Here is a 21,360-nt window from a genome sequence, read left to right as displayed (position 1 = left end):
CTAGGCCAAAGATCAAAGCCTAAGGGAACCACCTGTCCTCCGGTACCAAATTTCAACATTTCTGCGATAATCAGAGTTGTATTAAACTCTCTGAGAATCCAGTGTTTCATGGTCGGTCGAAACAAATTGATATCAAATGTCACTTTATCAAAGACTGTGTTCAGCGTGGGGCATACAGTTGCAGTATGTCTCTACAGGAATCAGGTAGCAGACGTACTCAGAAAAGCTCTAGGAAGAGCTAAGTTCATCCAGTTCAGGGAGCATATGGATATGGTAGAGAATTTGTTTCAGTAGCAGAACAGATGGTTTCTCAGTTGCAATGGCAGAAAGTTGCAGTACAAATGCAATGTTGGCAATGCCAAAGTCAGTAGTAGTACGGATGCAGCATTTGCACAGTAGTTGGTGGGTAGTGATGTCAGACATCAGTAGCCCCGAGGGAGATGTTACAAAACAGGGTGATGCTTCAGCAGGGTGCATTGCTAGAGCACATTTCTCGTTAAGAGGGAGTGTTGATTTCTGGTAGCATCAAATGTGCTCTAAGTCTCAAAATTTGCATGGAGGCTTGGACACATGTATTCCACAATACCCAAAAATTGTTTTGGGAAATTCCACCCGGAGACATTTTTATTAAAATAATTAATTATTTTTAATGGGACCCTAAGTCTAAACTTAGCAAATTAAAATAATTAAAGGATATTAATCTAACTGTGGGTGAAACTTCTAGAAGAAGACGAAGATCGAGTCCAAATGATCTGAGCCATTGATTAGAATCTAATCTAGGTCATTGGTTCTCAACTAGAGGATTATAAGGACTTTGATGGGCATTTGGAAAACACACCAGGTAGATACTCAGTTACCCGAGTAAAATCGATTTTCTCACTGGTCAAAGTTCGGCAAGAGGAAATCAATTCAGAGGGAGAGTTGCAGGTGAGGAGGAGAGAGAGGGTAGCAGCATCAGTCAGGAGTGCAAGAGCAGAAGACGCAGAGCAGGGAAGGGACAGCACAGAAGCTGTGACAAAGAGTGACATCATAGAGGCTGATGTTAGGACTGCGTAGTCCTCACACAGAAGCTGACGCAGTGAGACGCAGAGGGGGCCCTCTCTTGGATCAGAATCTCGTCGAGAAGTGTGAGAGAACTGTCAGTAAATTTCTCACAGAGATTCCTCTTATATTCTGTTGGTTGTATTTTGTACATGAGATTTTCGCTGAAGATTAATAAAGAAACCCCCATCTGCTGCACCGGTTTTTTCCGCATTGAGTTTTCCCTTGCATTTACTTTTCGCAGTATTTTAATTGTGAAGGTTGTAGTAGTATTTATTTCGATATTTGCCATAGAAACACTATGAATAACTTATTTTTGAATTAATAAGTAGAAGAAATAATATCAGGTACTGAAGTTGGATTTCTATCTAGAAATTTTCACAAATTCCCGATGAAGAGAAGGATGACATGACTATTGGTTCAACACAATGTTTCGTTGAAAGGAAGTGATGGAAAAGATGGTCAATGCCCTACAAGAAGAAGGGTCCATGATGAAGAAGTTGAAGTTCATGACATGATGCCGAAAAGAGGAGTCGTACAAGCAGCTAATAGTACTATGATCTCCACTGAAGAGCAGATAGTTATCGTTGGAAATAAGTCCCTAGTTAAGAGGGAGCTTGGGTATATTCCCTTTATAGGAATGAGTAGATCCTCCCTAGTTGAGAGGGAGAGATAGACACATCATTCTTGTCTTCTTTATAAAGAAAGAATGGAGGCTTCGGTAAGCATGTGAAATTGATTCCAATACTCTTTGAGGATGAGGTAGGGCATCCAATAGGTAAGAGTAGTTGAAGAGGAAATTCCATGAGGTTGTATAAATCCAAGATGGGAATGGTCCTAAAAGGACATACCTTGTGAACATCCGGATGGGGTATGTGCCTTGAGAGACAATGATGAAGGTTTTTATTAGTCATTCTCTCCCCAGCATTGTGCTCTAATCTAGTGGAGAGATAGAGTTGTTAGTCAAGGCCTTACTATATGACAATGTTGGTTGATATGATGAGAAGCATTGATGTAAGTTGAATAAATAGCTTATGAGATGGCTTACCAATCTGACTCTTCTTATAAGATTTCTTCAGTTTGAGAATGTCCAAGTACCTTGTACGTATTATGAATACCTCCCTAGTTAAGAGGGAGCATTGAAGTATGTAACGAGGTTCAGTCTTCATGAATATACAATGTACTCTTGATTCTTGTATATTGTAAGAAGAAAGAAAAATTATTATTATTATTTTTGTAGCATGGATTTCATGCTCAAGGACAATTTATCTATAGGTCAAGCACCCATTGAGTGCTTCTAGGGTTTGTCGTAGAGTCAAGAAGTCAATTGAGTCATTGTAATATGTAAAAGACCCCATTGGGAATATTGTATCATGTCAAAAGAATTTTTGTAAGTCAGAAAGAGCTAAAATACTCCCTCCAAGAACAAGTTGGCCTACAAAGCAGTGAAGTCAGCGTCCAAGAGATGTCTAGTCAGCCTATTGAGAGCCTCCATGAAGCCTATATATAATAGGCACTCGACCTCATTTGTGGATCATTTAACAAGTTCAATTAGAGATAAGAAGAAGACCATAATAGCCAGCGAAAAGAGGACAACAAAAGGAGAAGCAAAATCAAAGTTTTGGAACCGTTTTTGCGCTACCATCCTCCACACGTACGAAGAAGTTAGGGCATCAACTTGTTGCAAGAAGACCGAATTATAGAACTATCTAGAAGCTTAGTTTTGGTACCAAGGAAATCAAGAAAGAAAATCGAATTATCAAGGAAGAGGAAGCACATCAAGCGAAAGAGAGAAAAGGTCATTTCAGCCATTAATCTACCCACACATGCGAAAATCAGAGATTGTAGGAAGGGACAAAAATTGCAGCCTTAAAGCAGTAAGTTGAAATTCTAAAGAGAGGCCGAAATCTGAAGTATTGGAGCAAGTTTGACTGCCGTTGACTTTGCAGAAGAGAAGCTCATCAAAGAAGAGTTTGACTTGGTCTTGGAGGGGTCTTGGTCTTGGAATTCATCATTTGAAGATTCTAAAAGAAGAGAAGAATTCTTGTGGGTTTTCCTCTCAAGAGGAGAGGTTTTGGCCATGGCTAGTAGCCTATATTTTGTGTGCTCTTCTCTCTTCAATCTTCATAGTTTGGTAGTTGTTCGATGATAAAATAACACTATAATAATCAAGTAAAGAAGAAGCTACCTACAAGTACATCAAGTTAAGTAAAAGAACATCACAAATATTTATCTAAGTAAGAGAAATCACTCTAATCTAGCTGCCCTAGATTTCTCAACAATAACAACCAATATAGTGGAAGTGATTGAGGTCGTGAAGCTACAATATGTTCTTATCAGTGTTGCGGGGGAGCGCCCCCCCCCCCCTTCGAACCCGCTCCCGAAGCGCGCTCCGGGCGGGAGCGGCTCGGGAGCGGGTCGGGAGCGCGCTCCCTTAAAAAAATTTACGCTCCCTGCTCTGATAGGGAGCGTTTCAGGGAGCGATCGCTCCCGAGCTCCCGGAGCGCTTTTTAATGCCCGGGAGCGATCGGGGAGCGATCGCTCCCGGGCATTAAAAAACGCTCCGGGAGCGATTTTTAACCGGCCGGGAGCGGTTCGGCGGAAAAAAATTCCGCCGGACCCGAAAAATTAAAAAAATTTAACTAATTTTTTTTTGTTTATAAGCCCAATGGGCCAAAAAAAAACTCATTTCAACTTCATTGAGCTTGAGATTGAGAGCTGAGCAAGAGCAAAGGAGCAAGGAGCAAGAGCTGAGGAGCAAGGAGCCAGAGCTGAGGAGCGAGGAGCAAGTGCCAAGGAGCGAGGAGCAAGCTTGCAGAGGTAAGTAACTTAATCATTTAGTTAGTTTAGCTGGTTAGGTAGTTAATTTGGTTAGTTTAATTTACCTGTTTGAGTTTAAAGATCATTAATTTAAATTAAATTAATAAATTAAATGAATTAATCCCAATAAACTAAATTAATTTGCAGATTCAAGACTCAAACCCTACAAACATCAAACACGATGGACCTGGGGATTTTTATTGGCATTTTCCTCTTCCTGGTCCCCTTTCTAGTTATTATGGTGGTGGAGAGTAGGAAACGGAGGGGGCCTGAAACTGAAGAGGTGGATGAAGAAGCCGGAGGAAGTCAAATGGGTGAAAACCCCAGTGAGGAGGATGTGGAGGAGGGTGAACATGAGGGTCAAAAAAGTTGAAAAACTAAACAAGACCAAACTCCATTGTGGAAATATGTTCACAAGGCTGAAACAGGGAGAGGGGGTGGAACCACTAAATTTCATTGCCCCCATTGCAACACTGATTACACAGGCTCATACACCCGTGCTAGAAGACACCTCTGCGGGAAAAGGCCATGGGATGGAGAGAAACAAATAGGAATCAAAACTTGTAACGCGGTGTCAACAGCAGATAGAGCCAAATACATAAAGGAAGAGGAGGACGCCCAATACAGAGCAAAAAGATCAAGGGGTTTCTTTGAACCAAGCTCACAAAGAACTCCTTCAGCATCCTCCCAAGGCAGTGGATATGCACATGGAGGCACAGGGTCATCATCTTTACGCCGTAGAACCATATCAGATTTCCTTGATGAGGGGTGTAGGAATGATGTGGATTCAAAAGTTTACAGGTTCCTCTATGCATGTGGGATACCATTCAATGTTCTACGCTCACCTTATTGGCACGAAATGGTTTCTGCCATAAATGATGCCCCTAAAGGATACAAGAGCCCTGGGTATGACAAGGCAAGAACTGTTGGCCTTGATCATGAAAAAGCAAAAATATCACATTCTTTGAATAAAATGACAAGTTCTTGGACTGACAATGGGGTGTCCATTGTATCTGATGGATGGACAAATGTAAAAGGCAAGCCATTGATAAGTGTTATTGTTGTGTCCCGAAGTGGTCCCATCTTTCTAGCTGCACATGATTACTCAGACAAGTTCAAGACCGCTATCAACATTGCAGAAGCATTGCTTGAAACAATTGAGCGTATTGGCCCATACAATGTCATCCAAGTCATCACTGATAATGCTCCTAATTGTAAGGCAGCGGGAGCAATTATTGAGGATAAATACCCGAACATATTTTGGTCTGGATGTTTGGTTCACACATTGAACCTTCTGTTGCATGATATTGTCAAAAACAAAAATGAACAATACCAATGGATTGGTGATTTGTACAAGAAAGGAAAAAAAATGATAAAATTTATTACAAATCATAGCAATACCCATGGCCTTTTCCGCAGTCACTCGAGATTGGAGTTGCTGAAGATTGCGAGGACTAGATTTGGTAGCTATTACCTCACCTTCAGGCGCCTTTTGAAGGTAAGAGAGGCATTAGCTAGCATGGTATCAAGTCCACATTGGCAGGTGTTAAAGGAAAGGGCTACAAATGTAGCTGACATTGCAGGTTTTGAAACGGTGGAGGAGGCCGCTCTTGATGGGCAGTTTTGGACAACTGTGAGACAGGTATTGGATTTCACCAAGCCAATTTATAACATGATTCGATTTGCAGATACAGACAAACCAGTGATTGGCGAGGTGTATGAGCAAATGGATACCATGTTGGGGGAAATAAAAGACATTGTTCATAACAGAGATCCCGACTTGTACAAACTGATTCACGATTGTGTGTGTGAACGGTGGAATAGGCTTAACCTTCCACTACATTGCTTGGCGTATATCCTTACGCCAAAATACTACTCAGATTCTTGGTTGGGCAAACCTGCAGCAGGGGGTGGTGTTAGGACCAAACCCCATTTAGATCGAGAGGTAACTAGAGGATATCTGGAAGCATTAGAAAAGTTGGTGCCTGACAGGGAGGAATGTGCAGCTGTGCGCCTTGAAATAGGCAGATACTTCACTGGCAGTGGTTTGTATGGTAACTTCCATGCAATGGACGACAAAGATAAATTTGATTCTCTCACATGGTGGGAAACATATGGCGGCGACGGACATTTGCCAAAATTGGCAAAAAAAGTTCTTGCACAGGTTGTAAATTCTTCTTCTGCAGAGAGGTGTTGGAGCACCTACAGTTATATACATAATGTGAAAAGAAACAGGCTCAACGAAAACCGAGCAGAAAGCTTGGTTTATGTGCACTACAATTTGAGGTTGTTGAGCCATTACTGTGATCGGGCTAATGAAGATCCCACATATAAAATTTGGGACAATCACCCTGAGGACGACAATTTGGAGGATGGCATTGTACATATGGAAGAACTAGAAGAGGAGCTTGTACGGGATGAAGCTGAAGCAGCTGCAGCAGCCATGCCACCTCCACCTCCACCATCCAGTAGCAGTTCTCGGGGCCCGAGTCTTGTTCCATTGCTGTCGCCACCTCCATCGACACCCTCGCGTGGAGGCTCTAGTTCTGGTCGTCGGTCTAGGCGGGAGACTCCTAGAAGACCACCACGACCTACTTATACTCCTGGAGACTCTCGTGGCAAGGGCCACTTGTAGATTTACAGTTTACTTGTCTTTTTTAGTTTCTATTAGACTTGTCACTTTAGTTTTCATAACTGTTCAGTGTTGAGTTTTGAGTCCTTGACTCTTGACTCTTGACTCTTTCATATCACTGTGACAATGAAAATTTGAAGTTTGAAGTTGGGCCTTGGCAATTATAACTCATTGGTAATGATTGTGAATTATGAATATGATGTTTTGTGAAAGACTAAAGTTGTTTCATTTCATCTCATTATTCATGTTTCATTTTATAAATTTTTAACATTTCATATCATGTTAACAGTTAGAAGTTAGGACTTAGAAATATCTTCGATATTACTTCTTGTAATGGTTAAACTTGGCTTACAAGTACAACTTGTTACTTTGGTGATCAATGATGATAAATGTTATTGAATTTTCAATTCTGAAAGCTTTCAACTTCAATGTATCAACTTCATGTTATGTTGCAGTTGTAATATGTATTTTACTAACTTGTGGACATGGTTGATGACGAATCACGATTATAATTTCTAGATGATTGATGTGATATATGGTTCAATGATCAATTTATGTTTTTTTATGTTTTTTATGTCTATTTCATCATTCTACATGTTTTTGTTGACATATATGTATCAAAAATTAAAAAATATAAAAAATCTATATATTTTTAAAAAATCGCTCCCCGATTCGCTCCCAAACCGGGAGCTTCTGAAAATGGTCGCTCCCGCTCCCGCTCCCGCTCCCGCTCCCGCTCCCAAGTAACATTGGTTCTGATGGATGAAAAAGCAGTTGATGTGTTGATCTCTCCTTGAGAAATTTGAATATTTGATAAGCATACTTGGATTGATTTGGTTGAGAGGGAAAGATGAGTACCTTAGGTTGTGTGCCCGAATGATGGTACTTGGGAGGAAATCTTAGCCTAGTTGGTATTGATATCTCATGTTATGATTTGGCCTTGATTATTTCTAGATCCCAGTGTGGAGGGTATCTTGGTCGTGATGGAGCTCCATTTTAGATTTGACCTTGATGATACCTAGATCCCTGTGAGGGTTGGTGTCTTAGCATGAAGGCCTAGATGGTATCTATATCCTGTTAGATTGATACCAGGGTTGTAGCCTAATGGTACCTATAGTGGCAAGTTGCCTTGATGACACCTTAGTCCCTGTTAGTATCTTAGATCCTTGTATTAGTGTCTTGGAGATGACACTTGGATCCTTGAATTGGTGTCTTGGTGATGACACTTGGATCCTTGAAATGGTGTCTTGACACTTGGATCTTTGATGTGTTGAATTGATACCTTGGCAGTTTTTGGCCTTGATGGTATCTAGCATTGCATATGTTGTTGTACTCTTCTTGGAACATTTCAAATTGAGGTCAATGTTGTACCGGTTGAACAATTATGAATACGTCCCTAGTTAAGAGGGAGTATTGAAAATGTAACTAGTATCGATCTTCATAATTGTATTTGGCTCATGATGTAATTCTTATGTATTTGTAAAGAGAAGAAAAGAAAAAATATTGTAAAGATTAGAAGAAAATTATTTTTATAAAGCATGGGCTTCATGCTCAATTATTATGTTTATAGGTCAAAGCATCCATTGAGTGCTTCTAGGCTAGTGTCTTGAGTCATAGTCCTTGTCGTCATGTATTAGACCCTTCTTGGGTTTTTTATGTAAAGAAAGAAAATTATTTTTCTAAGTCTTTTGTCCCTCCTCCACCAAGTTGGCTCACTCTAATATCAAGTCGGCCTCAATAAGGGAATTCGTCCACACTTGAAGTGTAAAAATTTCTGTTTTCCCACCCCGGTTTTCAGTTTCTCCTTATTTCTCCCATGTAGTTAAATGCCCATTCCCATAACCATACATTTAACAGACTGAAAAAAAATAAATATTGCTGAAAACACAAATTCTGGAAATTTTTCAGAATGCTGGAAATTGCAGAATTAAAAATCAGCAATTAAAAACAGCCATTAAAACACATTAAAACACTGATATTTTTGGTCAACTTGACCCTGGAAAAACCCCCTACAACTCTTGGGGAAAACCAGTTTGAGAGCTCTTCTTTATTTCTGAAAATTGTCTTTTTACAGTGAGAATTATTCAGCAAAAAATCAGCAAGCAAATTTACAACTTATCTCCTTTCCCGTGCCTCACAGCAATCTGGAAATTACAGCAAACAGGACAGCAATAAATGCTGTACGACCTCCGTTTTGTGTGCAGAAAAATCAGCAAACTGCTCCTCGATTTTTGTGCAAAAATCTGCCTTTCACTATGTGCTGAATCCGCTGTACAAATCTGTTCAACTGCTGCCTTGGAATGTGTGCCAAGCTGCTGTCTCCTTCTCCTTCCTGCTCAGAAATCTCTCTTGCTCTCTTGCTCTCCTTCTCCCAATCTGCTCATGAAAGAATGAATGACATTTTCCTCCTTTTCCTCCTTTAATATAACTCCAAGTGACTTTTGGGTGATCCAAGTGACTTTTGGGTGATCTCTAAATCAAATGGCTGAAATAGATTTAGATCAATGGTTGAGATTAAATGCTCATTTAAATCTCACTTTCTATTTTTTAATTCACCCCACTTTAATAAAGACCCACTTAGTCATTTATTTCCAAAGTCACTTTTCCTTTCTAATTTTTCATTGACTTTATAAAAGTCACTTTAAAATTAGACTTAATAACTTTATCACTTAAAGTCACTTTTAAATTAGATTTAACTTTATAAAATTATAAAGTCACTTTAGGAGAAAAATTAAATTCTTTTGGACACTTTTCCCTAGGCCAAAGATCAAAGCCTAAGGGAACCACCTGTCCTCCGGTACCAAATTTCAACACTCCCTCTTACCGAGGAAGGTGTTCCTCACCACACCCATCTTGTCTCTGAAGTAGACATGCTTGCCCCGTGGTAAGGCTTTGGTAAGTATATCTGCAACCTGCTCATCAGTGGAAATATACTCAAGCTTCACAGCTCCCTTCTGAACATAGTCTCTGATGAAATGATATCTCATCCCGATATGCTTTGACCTGTCATGAAATACTGGATTCTCCGTGAGTTTAATGCAACTCTGATTATCACAGTAAATCACTGAAGGTCTCAACGGCTGACCAAATAAGCCAAACAACATCTTGCGAAGCCAGATGGCCTCACAACTAGCTAGACTGGCTGCCATATACTCTGCTTCCGCTGAACTCAGTGCTACTGACTGCTGCTTCCGGCTGAACCATGACACTACTGCTGAACCCAACCCAAAACAACACCCTGAAGTGCTCTTCCTATCAGAAGCACAACCTGCCCAATCAGAATCAGTGTATCCTGCCAATCTCACTCCATCTCCCTGCCTGTAGTCCAGACCATAATCCACTGTCCCCTGCAAGTACCGCAAAATGTGTTTTGCAGCCACCCAGTGAACCTTCCTAGGCTCACACATAAACTGACTCATCGTGTTGACTGCAAAACAGATATCTGGTCTAGTGTTGACCAAATACATCAAGGAACCAATCAGCTGCCTGTACAATGTGGGATCCACCAACTCGGAATCCGAAGCATGAAGCTTCTTCCAGTTGGTGATCATCGGTGTCGACATGGGTCTACAATCCTCCATGTGGAATCTGCTAAGGATGTCCACAATATACTTCCCCTGCCCCAGGAAGAAATGCCCCTCCTCCTGCCACACCTCCAAACCCAAAAAGTAATGCATCAAGCCGATGTCCTTCATCTCAAACTCCGCCGCAAGATCTCTCTTACAGTGCTCTATGAGTCTCTCTGCACCCGTAATGATCAAGTCATCCACATACAGCACCAGAATGAGAGGCTCCTCACCAATCACAATAAAGTAAAGGTTCGGATCTGCCTCACTCTTTGTGAAACCCATCCCCTGCAAGTATGCATCTATCCTGGAGTACCAAGCTCTGGGAGCTTGCTTCAGGCCATAAAGGGCCTTCTTCAATCTGCACACATGGGACTCCTTCCCATGCACCTCAAAGCCCTGTGGCTGCTCAATGTACACCTCCTCCTGTATGAAGCCATTGAGAAATGCGGTCTTCACATCCATCTGGTGGATCTTCCAACCCATCTCTGCTGCTATCGATATAATGGAGCGGATCAAAGTATATCGAGCCACGGGAGCGAAGGTCTCCTCATAATCAACTCCCTCTACCTGGGAGAACCCTCTAGCCACAAACCTCGCTTTGAATTTCTCAATGCTGCCATCTGCAACATGCTTTACCTTGTAAAGCCATCTGGAAGTAACCACGGATTTGCCCTCAGGCCTCGGCACCACCTCCCAAACATCATTCTTCATGATAGAAGAATACTCCTCCTGCATGGCCTCTCTCCAGACCTGCTGGCTAGCTGCCTCCTCATAGCTAGAAGGCTCAGAGTCAAGGATGCTGGTAACCATCGCCATATAACTACAAAACCTCTTAGGTGGTCTACTCTCTCTGACCGGCCTCTTCGGCTCAGCGACAGATGTGGCATCTCTCAAGGTGTCCTGAAGCCACTTCGGCTTCCTCTTCCCTGAGCGCACTTCTTCCACCGGAGAATGAAACTCCTCCTCCTCATCATCATCAGTAGCCTGAACTCCTGACTGTCTGTCTGTTGTCCTCCTGCCTGCACCTGAACCTGTAGACGCTGAGGTACCGTGTGAACTGTCCATCAGTGGACTCCCTAGTGAACTGCTCTGCATGCTGCCCGGAGCACCACCCCTCTGGCTCAATGAGCCACTGCTCACTGACGGACCTGACATCCTCATAGATGTACCTCCGGATCCTCCTGATCCCTGCCCACTGGATCCCTGCGACTGACTCAACTGCTGCTGAGGGTCTGGCTGATCCAGATACTCTAACTCCCGTGACCTCCTAAAGGCCCTGTCCTCCTCGAACTTCACATCCCGTCTGACAACAACTCTCCTCTGTGCAGGAATGTACTTTGAGGTCTCACTGTAGCCCACAAAGATACCCTTCTCTGCGGTGGGCTCTAGTTTGGTCCTCTTCTCCTTGGGTATATAGGAGTATGTAATGCATCCAAAGATATGAAGATGACCAAGATCAGGCTTCTTCCCAGAGAAAGCCTCCTCCGGAGTCATGTGCCCCAAGGCACGATGCGGACTCCTGTTCTGCAAGTAAACAGCTGTGTTGCAGGCCTCTGCCCACAAGAACAATGGCAACCCCTGATCATGTAACATAGCTTTGGCAGCCTCTATGATGGATCTGTTCTTCCTCTCCGCAACCCCGTTCTGCTGGGGGTTGTAAGGAACAGTGAACTCCCTCCTAATGCCTGCCTCCGCACAATAGTCAACAAACTCTCCAAGGGTGTACTCTCCTCCATTGTCCGACCTCAAGGACTTGATCTTTCGGCCTGTCTGTGTCTCCACAAGAGCTCTGAACTCCTGAAACCGCTTGAAGACCTCACTCTTGGTCTTCAAGAAATAAATCCAGGTCCTCCTGGAGTGATCATCAATGAATAAAACATAGTACTCATACCCACTCAAGGAAACATGAGACATCCGACCGCTCACATCGGAATGAATCAAATCAAGTATCCCCGTCGCTCTGCTGTCACTGCTGGGAAAAGGGGATTTGGCAAATTTGCCCATCGCACAACCTCTGCAAGTATCAAAGTGATCAGTACTGAAATCTGGCACACCTGTAGTGATCTCCCGCAATGTCCTCAAGGCTCCATGATACATATGTCCCATCCTGCGGTGCCAAATCTCACACAGCTCAGAACTGCTAGCTTTGCTGTCGGTACTACTGCTCAATGCCAAAAGGGGCTGAAATGCAAACTTGTACACCTTTGCATGGCGTACACCTATCACTCTAGCTGAATCAGCTGGAGTGTCCCTGGGATACATCAACACCTGTCCTCCCCTGAACAGTACGTCATATCCTCTGTCCTCCAAAGCTGAGACGGATATGAGGTTCTTCCTCATCCCTGGCACATAAAGAACCTCTGACACCTTCAAGGGAGGTTTGGACTCCCTCTGAAATGTCACTGTCCCCACCCCGACTGCTCTAACAACTCTGTCATCACCGAGTACTACCTCAATATCAGTGCCACTCTCTGAAAGCTCTGAGAAGTACTCACGGACTCTTGTCATGTGACGTGAAGCCCCACTGTCCACATACCAAATACCTGTAGATGCTCCGCTAATCGAGGGAAAAGCATGCTCCCTCTGAACCTGTGTAGCAGGTGATCCTGCACTAGAGGACTCACACGTAGTGAACGCAAACTCTCGGTCAAAACGACCAGCAAAGTCCTCAATCTCTGCTGAAGCTGCCACGTCCTGGTTCTTCCCCTTCTTCTTCTTCTTCTCCGGACACACAACTGCATAGTGTCCCATCTTTTGACAATTCCAACACTTCACCTTGGAATAGTCCTTCTGTGTGTTCCCCTGTTTACCTTTACCTTTGCCTTTGCCCCCACCACTGCTTGTGGAAGCCTGCTTCTTCCCTTTGCCTTTCTTGCCTCCTGCCACCAGTGCTATATCCTCATCCTGCTCAACTGGCTTGGCTGCCCCAAGCTGTCCTTTCCTGATCTCTGTCTGAATGCAATCATCCCAAAACCTCTCCCATGTGGGAAGGGTCTCACGTGCACAAACCCCATCAGCAAAGTTCAACCATGAACGGGGGAGGCCATTCACTGCAATACGCACCAACTCAGTCGATGGAATGGCCTCTCCAATCGCTGCCAACTCATCTCTCACATTGGTAATCTTTGTGAGATATCCAGCTGCACTATCATTACCCATCTTAATGTTCTTCAGCTTCTCCTTCAGGACCATCTTCCGGTTCTCATTGGTACTCTGGTAGAGATTGGACAATGCTGTCCACATCTCATGGGCATTGCTCTTTCCTCTCACATGAGGAATGCAATGGTCTTTGATTCCGTCTAGAATCAGCCTCTTACCCTTATTGTTCTTCTTTTTATACTCAGCCAACTGAGTAACATCAGTAGACACAACAACAGGGTTCTGTGCGGTATGCACCATGATATCCCAGACTTCTGCTTCCTCAAAGATACTCTGCATTCTCTCCTTCCAAACGCTGTAATTTATATGTCCATCCAGCCTATCCTCCACCCTCAATCCCAATGACATCCTGCTGTCCTAAAACTGAAAAATAGCACTGCTGTAGTAAAGATAAAACTGCTGTTTATGAAAAAATCAGCTTGCTGGAATTTTCTGAGTGAAAAATCAGCAACTGTAATTTTTCCTTTTTGCTGTCCCAAACTGCCCTTCAGCACTCAAGCTCTGATACCATGTAAAAATTTCTGTTTTCCCACCCCGGTTTTCAGTTTCTCCTTATTTCTCCCATGTAGTTAAATGCCCATTCCCATAACCATACATTTAACAGACTGAAAAAAAATAAATATTGCTGAAAACACAAATTCTGGAAATTTTTCAGAATGCTGGAAATTGCAGAATTAAAAATCAGCAATTAAAAACAGCCATTAAAACACATTAAAACACTGATATTTTTGGTCAACTTGACCCTGGAAAAACCCCCTACAACTCTTGGGGAAAACCAGTTTGAGAGCTCTTCTTTATTTCTGAAAATTGTCTTTTTACAGTGAGAATTATTCAGCAAAAAATCAGCAAGCAAATTTACAACTTATCTCCTTTCCCGTGCCTCACAGCAATCTGGAAATTACAGCAAACAGGACAGCAATAAATGCTGTACGACCTCCGTTTTGTGTGCAGAAAAATCAGCAAACTGCTCCTCGATTTTTGTGCAAAAATCTGCCTTTCACTATGTGCTGAATCAGCTGTACAAATCTGCTCAACTGCTGCCTTGGAATGTGTGCCAAGCTGCTGTCTCCTTCTCCTTCCTGCTCAGAAATCTCTCTTGCTCTCTTGCTCTCCTTCTCCCAATCTGCTCATGAAAGAATGAATGACCTTTTCCTCTTTTTCCTCCTTTAATATAACTCCAAGTGACTTTTGGGTGATCCAAGTGACTTTTGGGTGATCTCTAAATCCAATGGCTGAAATAGATTTAGATCAATGGTTGAGATTAAATGCTCATTTAAATCTCACTTTCTATTTTTTAATTCACCCCACTTTAATAAAGACCCACTTAGTCATTTATTTCCAAAGTCACTTTTCTTTTCTAATTTTTCATTGACTTTATAAAAGTCACTTTAAAATTAGACTTAATAACTTTATCACTTAAAGTCACTTTTAAATTAGATTTAACTTTATAAAATTATAAAGTCACTTTAGGAGAAAAAATAAATTCTTTTGGACACTTTTCCCTAGGCCAAAGATCAAAGCCTAAGGGAACCACCTGTCCTCCGGTACCAAATTTCAACATGAAGACTATAAATAAGAGATATATTCAACCTATTGGGATGGTAAGGAAGAAGTACTTCAATTTGCAATTCAATTGGAGGAAGAAAGTGGAAAATACTTGGAAGAAGGTTTAAATCTATTGCCAAGGAAGAAGAATGAATGCGAAGAAGGGGCCTCTTGTCGAGCCTAGAAGGACCTAAATTTTTCTCTATTTGTCACACGTGCAAGAAAGTCTAAGATAGAATAGCAGGGCTGAGGGAACTGAAGTTGTGGAGATAAAAGGAAGATCGAAGATCCTAATTGGAGCTAAGTTTGCATTGACTTGGTTTTACTTTGATGGTATAACAATTTGTTGACTTGGGAATCTTTATCTTGATAAAGGAAGGATAGTTGAAAGGCTAACTTGGATGGTGGAGGATCTATTGTTGGTCTAGAGGTCTTGGTTGTCTCATTTGATTTGGTTCTTGAATAAGAGTAGAAAATTTTGGGTTTTCCCCTAGGAGAGGGACTTTGCCCTAGCTTGGAAACTATCTCTGGTGTTCTTCTTGTTGTCTTTGTGATCTTCATTATTTTGGCAATTGTCTTGATGATAAGAACTTAATAACAAAAAAAGAAGTAATAAGAAATCACTAGAAATTGTCATGTTAAAGAGAAATCAAATTAAAGAAACCTATATTGCAGGAAACATAAGGCAAGGGGGCGTTTCCGTACGGAAATGAGTACGAAACATTGAACGTGTGTGGTACGGCCTTGAAACGCGTTTTAGGCCGTACTGCCACGTTTCACGAAACTTAAACGTGGCCAGTACGGCCTAAAACGCGTTTCAGGGCCATACGACTCACGTTTCAGCTTTTTACTTGTGTTTTTTTAAATTTGTTTTCTAATTTATTTTTAGGTTATCCTAGTGACTTCTAGTTGCTTCTAGATGCCTGTCTAAAGTTATAAAAGTGAACTTTTGCCCTAGTGTTGATATGCAGTTCATAAGGAAATTTGAGGCATATGCAGTTCATGGTAATGTTAAATTCTTAAAGTAAAAGTGATATTCTCCTTTATTTTTCATTTTCATCATTTTACTTAAATTTTTAACATTACCATGAAATGACTCGGGATGTTTGAAAGTAGTTTCGCCCTCATTGGATTTCATATGGAGAAAGTAGAATTTTAGATCTCACTCAAAATCCAGCAAACTTATCTGTTTTTCAGGATTTCAGGATTGGGGGGATTGCAACGTTTCCATTGGATTTTATCATGTACTAGGGTATGGAACTTGTATTTAATCAAGAGAACCAAGCCCTCTATGCAGGGGAGACTCCCAATAATGAAAAGCATGTAGGGTATTAGGGTATGAAACTTGTATTTAATCAAGAGCACTAAGGTCGTTCGACTATGTAGGAAGAGACTCCCAATCAAGCACAAGACAAGAAATTAGAAATTTCTCGTGGCTGATTTTGGATATTTCTATTTTCATTATGTGATCATTCATGAGTAAATGTGATGTAAATTTAGAGACTTATAATTTATGCATTGACAATTGACAATTTTATCATAATGTAATAAATTAGAATGTATCATATATGCTTTATGATTGCACATATTTCTTAAATGTCTTTATATATATATATATATATATATATATATATATATTCGCATTTCCCCGTTTCCAAAATTTGGGGAGGTTGCGTTTCGTATCGGTTCCCATTTCGGAAACTTGTACCCGTTTCCCTGTTTCGCGCAACCTAGAAAGAAACCTTGATTAGCTGCCCTATGGATTTCTCAACACTGTCCAACTCACTGGCAAAGTCAACATTGATAGAATGCCAAGCCATATTCTTTCCCCATTCAATCGAGCAGACCCAAGAAGAGTTATTGTTCTCGAAATAATATAGTATCCACAACCTCCAGTAAAGCCCTATATTAATGCAATAATAGCTTTCTATGTACTCTATGAATGAAAGTAAATTGTTAGTCTTAATATCCTTCAATAATAATAATCGCATAAAAGGGGGTGCTCTACGGCTGGAGCTAACCAGCCATATATTGAGTATTTAATGCCCTCAGAGCAGCACGCCACTTAGTCCGATAATACGGGAGGGGGCAAATATTATTTAATGCCGAATTTGTCCGCTCCCGTGTTATCGCGTTAAGTCGCGTGCTGCTCTGAAAACATTAAATACCCAATATATGGCTGGTTAACTCTTTCCGTGCTCTACAGCTATGGTGGGAAGACCTTCAAGCACTCGGTGAATGTACGTGTGTTAGCCCTAAAGAAATGAAATAATAGTTGATGTCGTGTTTCTCTTAATTAGAATCGTATGAAAACAGAAATCCATCTGGATTTTATCTTTCTTGATCTATTTAAACAATAACTATTATCCATTTAAACTTAAAAAACATTCAGATTTTTTCTTATCAAGGGTTGAGATGGAACTATAACAATCATAACAATAATGAGCTAAATACTCTCCACCAGACGACCATTGTTCATTAATAACCACATAAGCCACATATGTCAAAAATACTCACCGAACACAGAGGCATAGCTGCTGTTGAGAACATCTCCGCAGCTACCACCTCCCACAGGGCAATAGACATCACTATTCGTCACTTTCATGTATGTCAAGTATGCGGTTTCCATGAACCCTAGCCCTGCAATCACTGCACCCAATCCATACCACGAAATCGCCCCATCATTTTCATTCTGTTTCTCGTCTGAATAATTAGGCTGTGAGCTAGCAGTCTCTGGCTTTTCAGTCGACAACTGTGCCGGCTTCGACTCCCCACCATCAGGAGATGATTTACTGGCATGTATAGACAAATGTTTGAATTGGGGTACCCTCTGCACCAATACGTCCGATCAGAAATCCAAATATAACGACCCGATTCAAATCAAACTCAATTACCTATTTCGGGACTTCATAATTGTCCAAACTCAAAATGTTACAAAAGTCCAATTCAAATATTCTGTGCTGAAAACCTTATGTGTGAGTGCAGGTCAGAAACGTGAGTTTATTCAACATTTGCGAAAGGTTTCTTACAATTCACATATAGAACATTATGAGCGCGAATTCATCCAGGGCTCTGAGCCAAATAAAGTTAGAGAATTCAGACGAATTGATTACCGTTGCGAGACAACCATGGCCGATAGTTTTCGAGAACAAACTTAATCCAAAATATTTTGAAGCGCCGGAGAATTTGCCTGTAAGAGAGGAACTGAGGTTACAACATATTTGGGTATCTGAATTTGGGGCTCTGGTAGAGAAGGAAACACTGGGCAGAGGGATTGCAGATGCCACAGCCATTTATTTGAATTTGGGAGTTGATGGTACACCTTTGTCATGTTTATTTTTATAATAACTTGTGGATAATGCACACTTAACCGCCCATGGTAGTCGACCGTCGGGCTTATTTAAGCATCTTCACACAAATCACTGTAATGAATTGAAATAAAAATTTAACGGCTATTGGACCATTAGTTTTTATGTTTTTTGTTTTTTTGCAATTCAATTATTATTTAAATTAATGATGAGCTGACTCAACTCTTTAAGAGTTTCTTCAGTGAACCGATGTTAACATATGACTGTAACAGTTCTTGATGTATCTGAAAGCATCACATTCCAAAATGAAATGTTTTTTCGATTCCACTACCTTGGAAGTGCAAAAAGTACACACCTGCTCTTCCCAAGCTTTTTTAGGTGTTTACCACCGACCTGTTTCACACCATAGTTGATGCGAGTTAGTTCTTAATTGAGCAATAAGAATCTTTGCTCTCCATGAAATGCTAGCTCCAATGTACTCTTTTTGTTGGTGATCACATGTGGGATTGAATTCTTGGACATAATACTTCTTCTTTCTACCCAATTCTTTTCCCCATATATGCTTACAAAACTTCTCCATAGCATAACTCTTTAAATCCTTGTTATTTGTGGGACAAGCATTGAGGTAAATATTCCATTTTTGCATCCATTTGTTGTTTTGTCTTATCCATGGTTTCTTTCTTTCACTCATTTCTTCACTGAAAATAACTTTAGGCCATCTACCTTCTCCCATTTGCTCAATTCTCTGAAGATACCTTATGAGACGCACCATAGCAATTGCTTCGATGGAAGTTGCTCATGTTTCACTCAGCATATCTCATAAGAAACCAAATTTTTTTATTTTAAACTTGCTCATGATCAAGCGTTTTTGGATCTTCTCAATTTGATTCTGTGTTGAGACAATGATGTTGCTAGCCCACAATTCACACCTATATAATATCACTGGACAAACTAGGAGCCCAAAAAGCACTTTACTCATTTTCGAATCCCATAACTCTGCCTCTCTGCATCTGTTTTGAAGAGCATATAATGCTTTCTACCCTCCTAAAATTCTCTTTTTTCTGCAGTGCTCCCAATTAAGCTTGTTGTTGAAATCAATCCCGAGGTACTTGTATTCATTTACTTCTTCAAGAATGTTGTCTTCAAAGAAGAACATATGTTGGCTCTTCTTCTTTTTATTTGAGAAAATCATAATTTTGGTCTTGTTGGTATTGACTTGCATCCCCACTGCTTTACAAAATTGCTCAAGGGCATAAAGGTGCATCTGCAATCCCTGGACCGATTTAGCAATCAATACAAGGTCATCAGCATATAAAAGAAGTTTTATCACAAACTCCTCCAATCGAACACCATCCCCACCTTGCAGATTTAGCCACTCTTCCAATTTATCAATATATAAACCAAAAAGATTAGGGGATAAAGGGCAGTCTTGCTTGACTCCAATGTCACTTCTAAAGCTTTATGAAATGTCTATTGAAGTTCTAATTTTGACTTTCACCTCTTCATAAGACATATGGACAACAACTTTATAATGCAAAGGAATTTCAAGTTCTTCCATTCTACTCCACAACTTATCTCTAAGGACTATGTCAAATGCCTTTTTGATGTCAACAAAGCAGCAAAATACTTCTTCTTTGCCCTCCCAAACATTTTCAATAATGTGCTCAACGTGATACCATGATCTACTGCAGAATGCTTCGGCCTAAATCTTGCTTGCCCTTTTGGCCTCTTTTCTTTGACTTCCACCCACTTACTGATTCTATTTTCCACCATGCTCTTGAAGAGCTTTGCAAACAAAGGATTGATCATAATGGTTCTATAGTTGGAAAGATTATTAATGTATCCACTTTTAAAAGGGGTATTACTAAACTAGTTGTCCAATCTCTTGGGAATCCTTGCCAAATGACGTTGTTGAATATTTCCATGATGTGAGGTGCAAGAATGTTCATTCCCCATTTAGATATTGTGTTTGAAGTTCCACCAAGTCCCTTGCCTTTCCTATTTTCATCTTCTTAATTCAGGTCTCTACTTCCTGCAAAGTGAAAATCGTGTTGATCCTGGGAGGAGGCTCATCTTCTGATTCTTTCTCATAGAGTTGTCTTGCATAGTCAAACCATTGATTAGCTGTAAATTTATTTTCAATTTGCTTCTTCCTTGGTTGAAGTTCCAGTTTGTCTTTAGAGCTAGTCCCAGTCTTGGTTGAAGTTCCACTATGACTTTAGAGCTAGTCCTAGTCATGTTTCCACGTGTTGCTATTTAGTCTGTGCCATGTCAACAAAAATTGACATTGCTAAAAATTTATGAAGTGTTTAATTTTTTTTCCTAATAATTTATGTCGAAAAAGGTAAAATAGAGTGTTAAGATAAAATTTAACATTAATGTGACAAAGTAATTAGTGGAAAATCTAGATCAATGATATGGGAGATATTCTAAGAACCAACATAGATCCATTTTTACTCTGGATCAAATATTTTTTCACTCTATGCTAGTTTTCATATAATGATATTTGATCCCTCTCGGGGGCTTAGTAGATCCAAAGTAAAGATGGATCTATGTTGGTTTAATTCCCCCCTTTAAATATGCTACATTCCACGTGAACACCATGGGTCAATACCATATGCCATCTTTATTTTTATTGATATTAATATTAGAGTTAATAATGTTTTTTTTGCACTCGGATGCGGGTGTCTTAAATAGGTGTTAATGCCTGGGCATGTGAAGCCGGCAACTGGCAAGCCATTAAGCAGGTTTAGGCGGTTCGAGGCAGGTAATTAATCAGCATTAATGAATAACCGAGCTCGAGGTACGCAGGTGAAAAATATCAGGATGGCGCGCGCTCTCCATGGCTCATTTGCTCCGGTCTCTTCAGGCATTGACGCAGTCGCTCCGGGTTCTTCAGGCAGTGTTCTCCTCTGGTGGTCATGGCCTCAGAGCCTCAGCGCAGCCCAGAGAATTTGGAAGCCACCATGGCTTCATAACTGCTCCCATTTGGCCAGCTTCAGGTATATGGTTCTGTCTCTTTCCGAAGGCGTCTGGTGCATTAAGTTAGTTTTCTCCATATGCGTCTGGTGTATTAAGTCAGTCTTCTTGCCCATCTCTGTAAGGGATTTCGATTTTGTCCTTGTTGAAGGTGTCTGGGTCGGGTATTGGGCTTATTCAGTCGTTGTTGGGTTTTTTCTTGTGGTCGATTCTATCTTCTGTGTGCTCGGCTTTTGGGTCTTACATTCAGAGGTCTGGTATTCAATCTGGTTCCACTTAGTTTGCGGCGAGTCGCTTCTCCCTCACC

General features: G+C 41.0%; 1 protein-coding gene across 1 annotated transcript in view; it reads right to left on the bottom strand.

Moving 5' to 3' along the window:
* LTO1 (NAD(P)H dehydrogenase (quinone)s) overlaps positions 1–18,092 on the bottom strand; it is a 207,115-nt gene extending 189,023 nt beyond the window's left edge. The window contains exons 1-2 of the mRNA XM_089432656.1: positions 17,880–18,092; positions 17,284–17,596 (exon numbers count right to left, since the gene is read on the bottom strand). Coding sequence (XP_089288782.1) covers positions 17,284–17,596; positions 17,880–18,059 — 493 coding nt within the window. The 5' untranslated portion in view covers positions 18,060–18,092. The remainder of the gene's footprint in view (positions 1–17,283; positions 17,597–17,879) is intronic.
* Between the last annotated feature and the right edge of the window lie 3,268 nt (positions 18,093–21,360).

The sequence above is a fragment of the Pinus tabuliformis genome, chromosome 5_1, assembly GCF_031772625.1.
Source record: "Pinus tabuliformis cultivar Carrire ecotype Pingquan chromosome 5_1, CPIR1, whole genome shotgun sequence".
NCBI lineage: Eukaryota > Viridiplantae > Streptophyta > Pinopsida > Pinales > Pinaceae > Pinus > Pinus tabuliformis.
The sequence above is the reverse complement of the archived record's forward strand: the minus strand, read 5'-3'. Positions and strand labels throughout refer to the sequence as shown.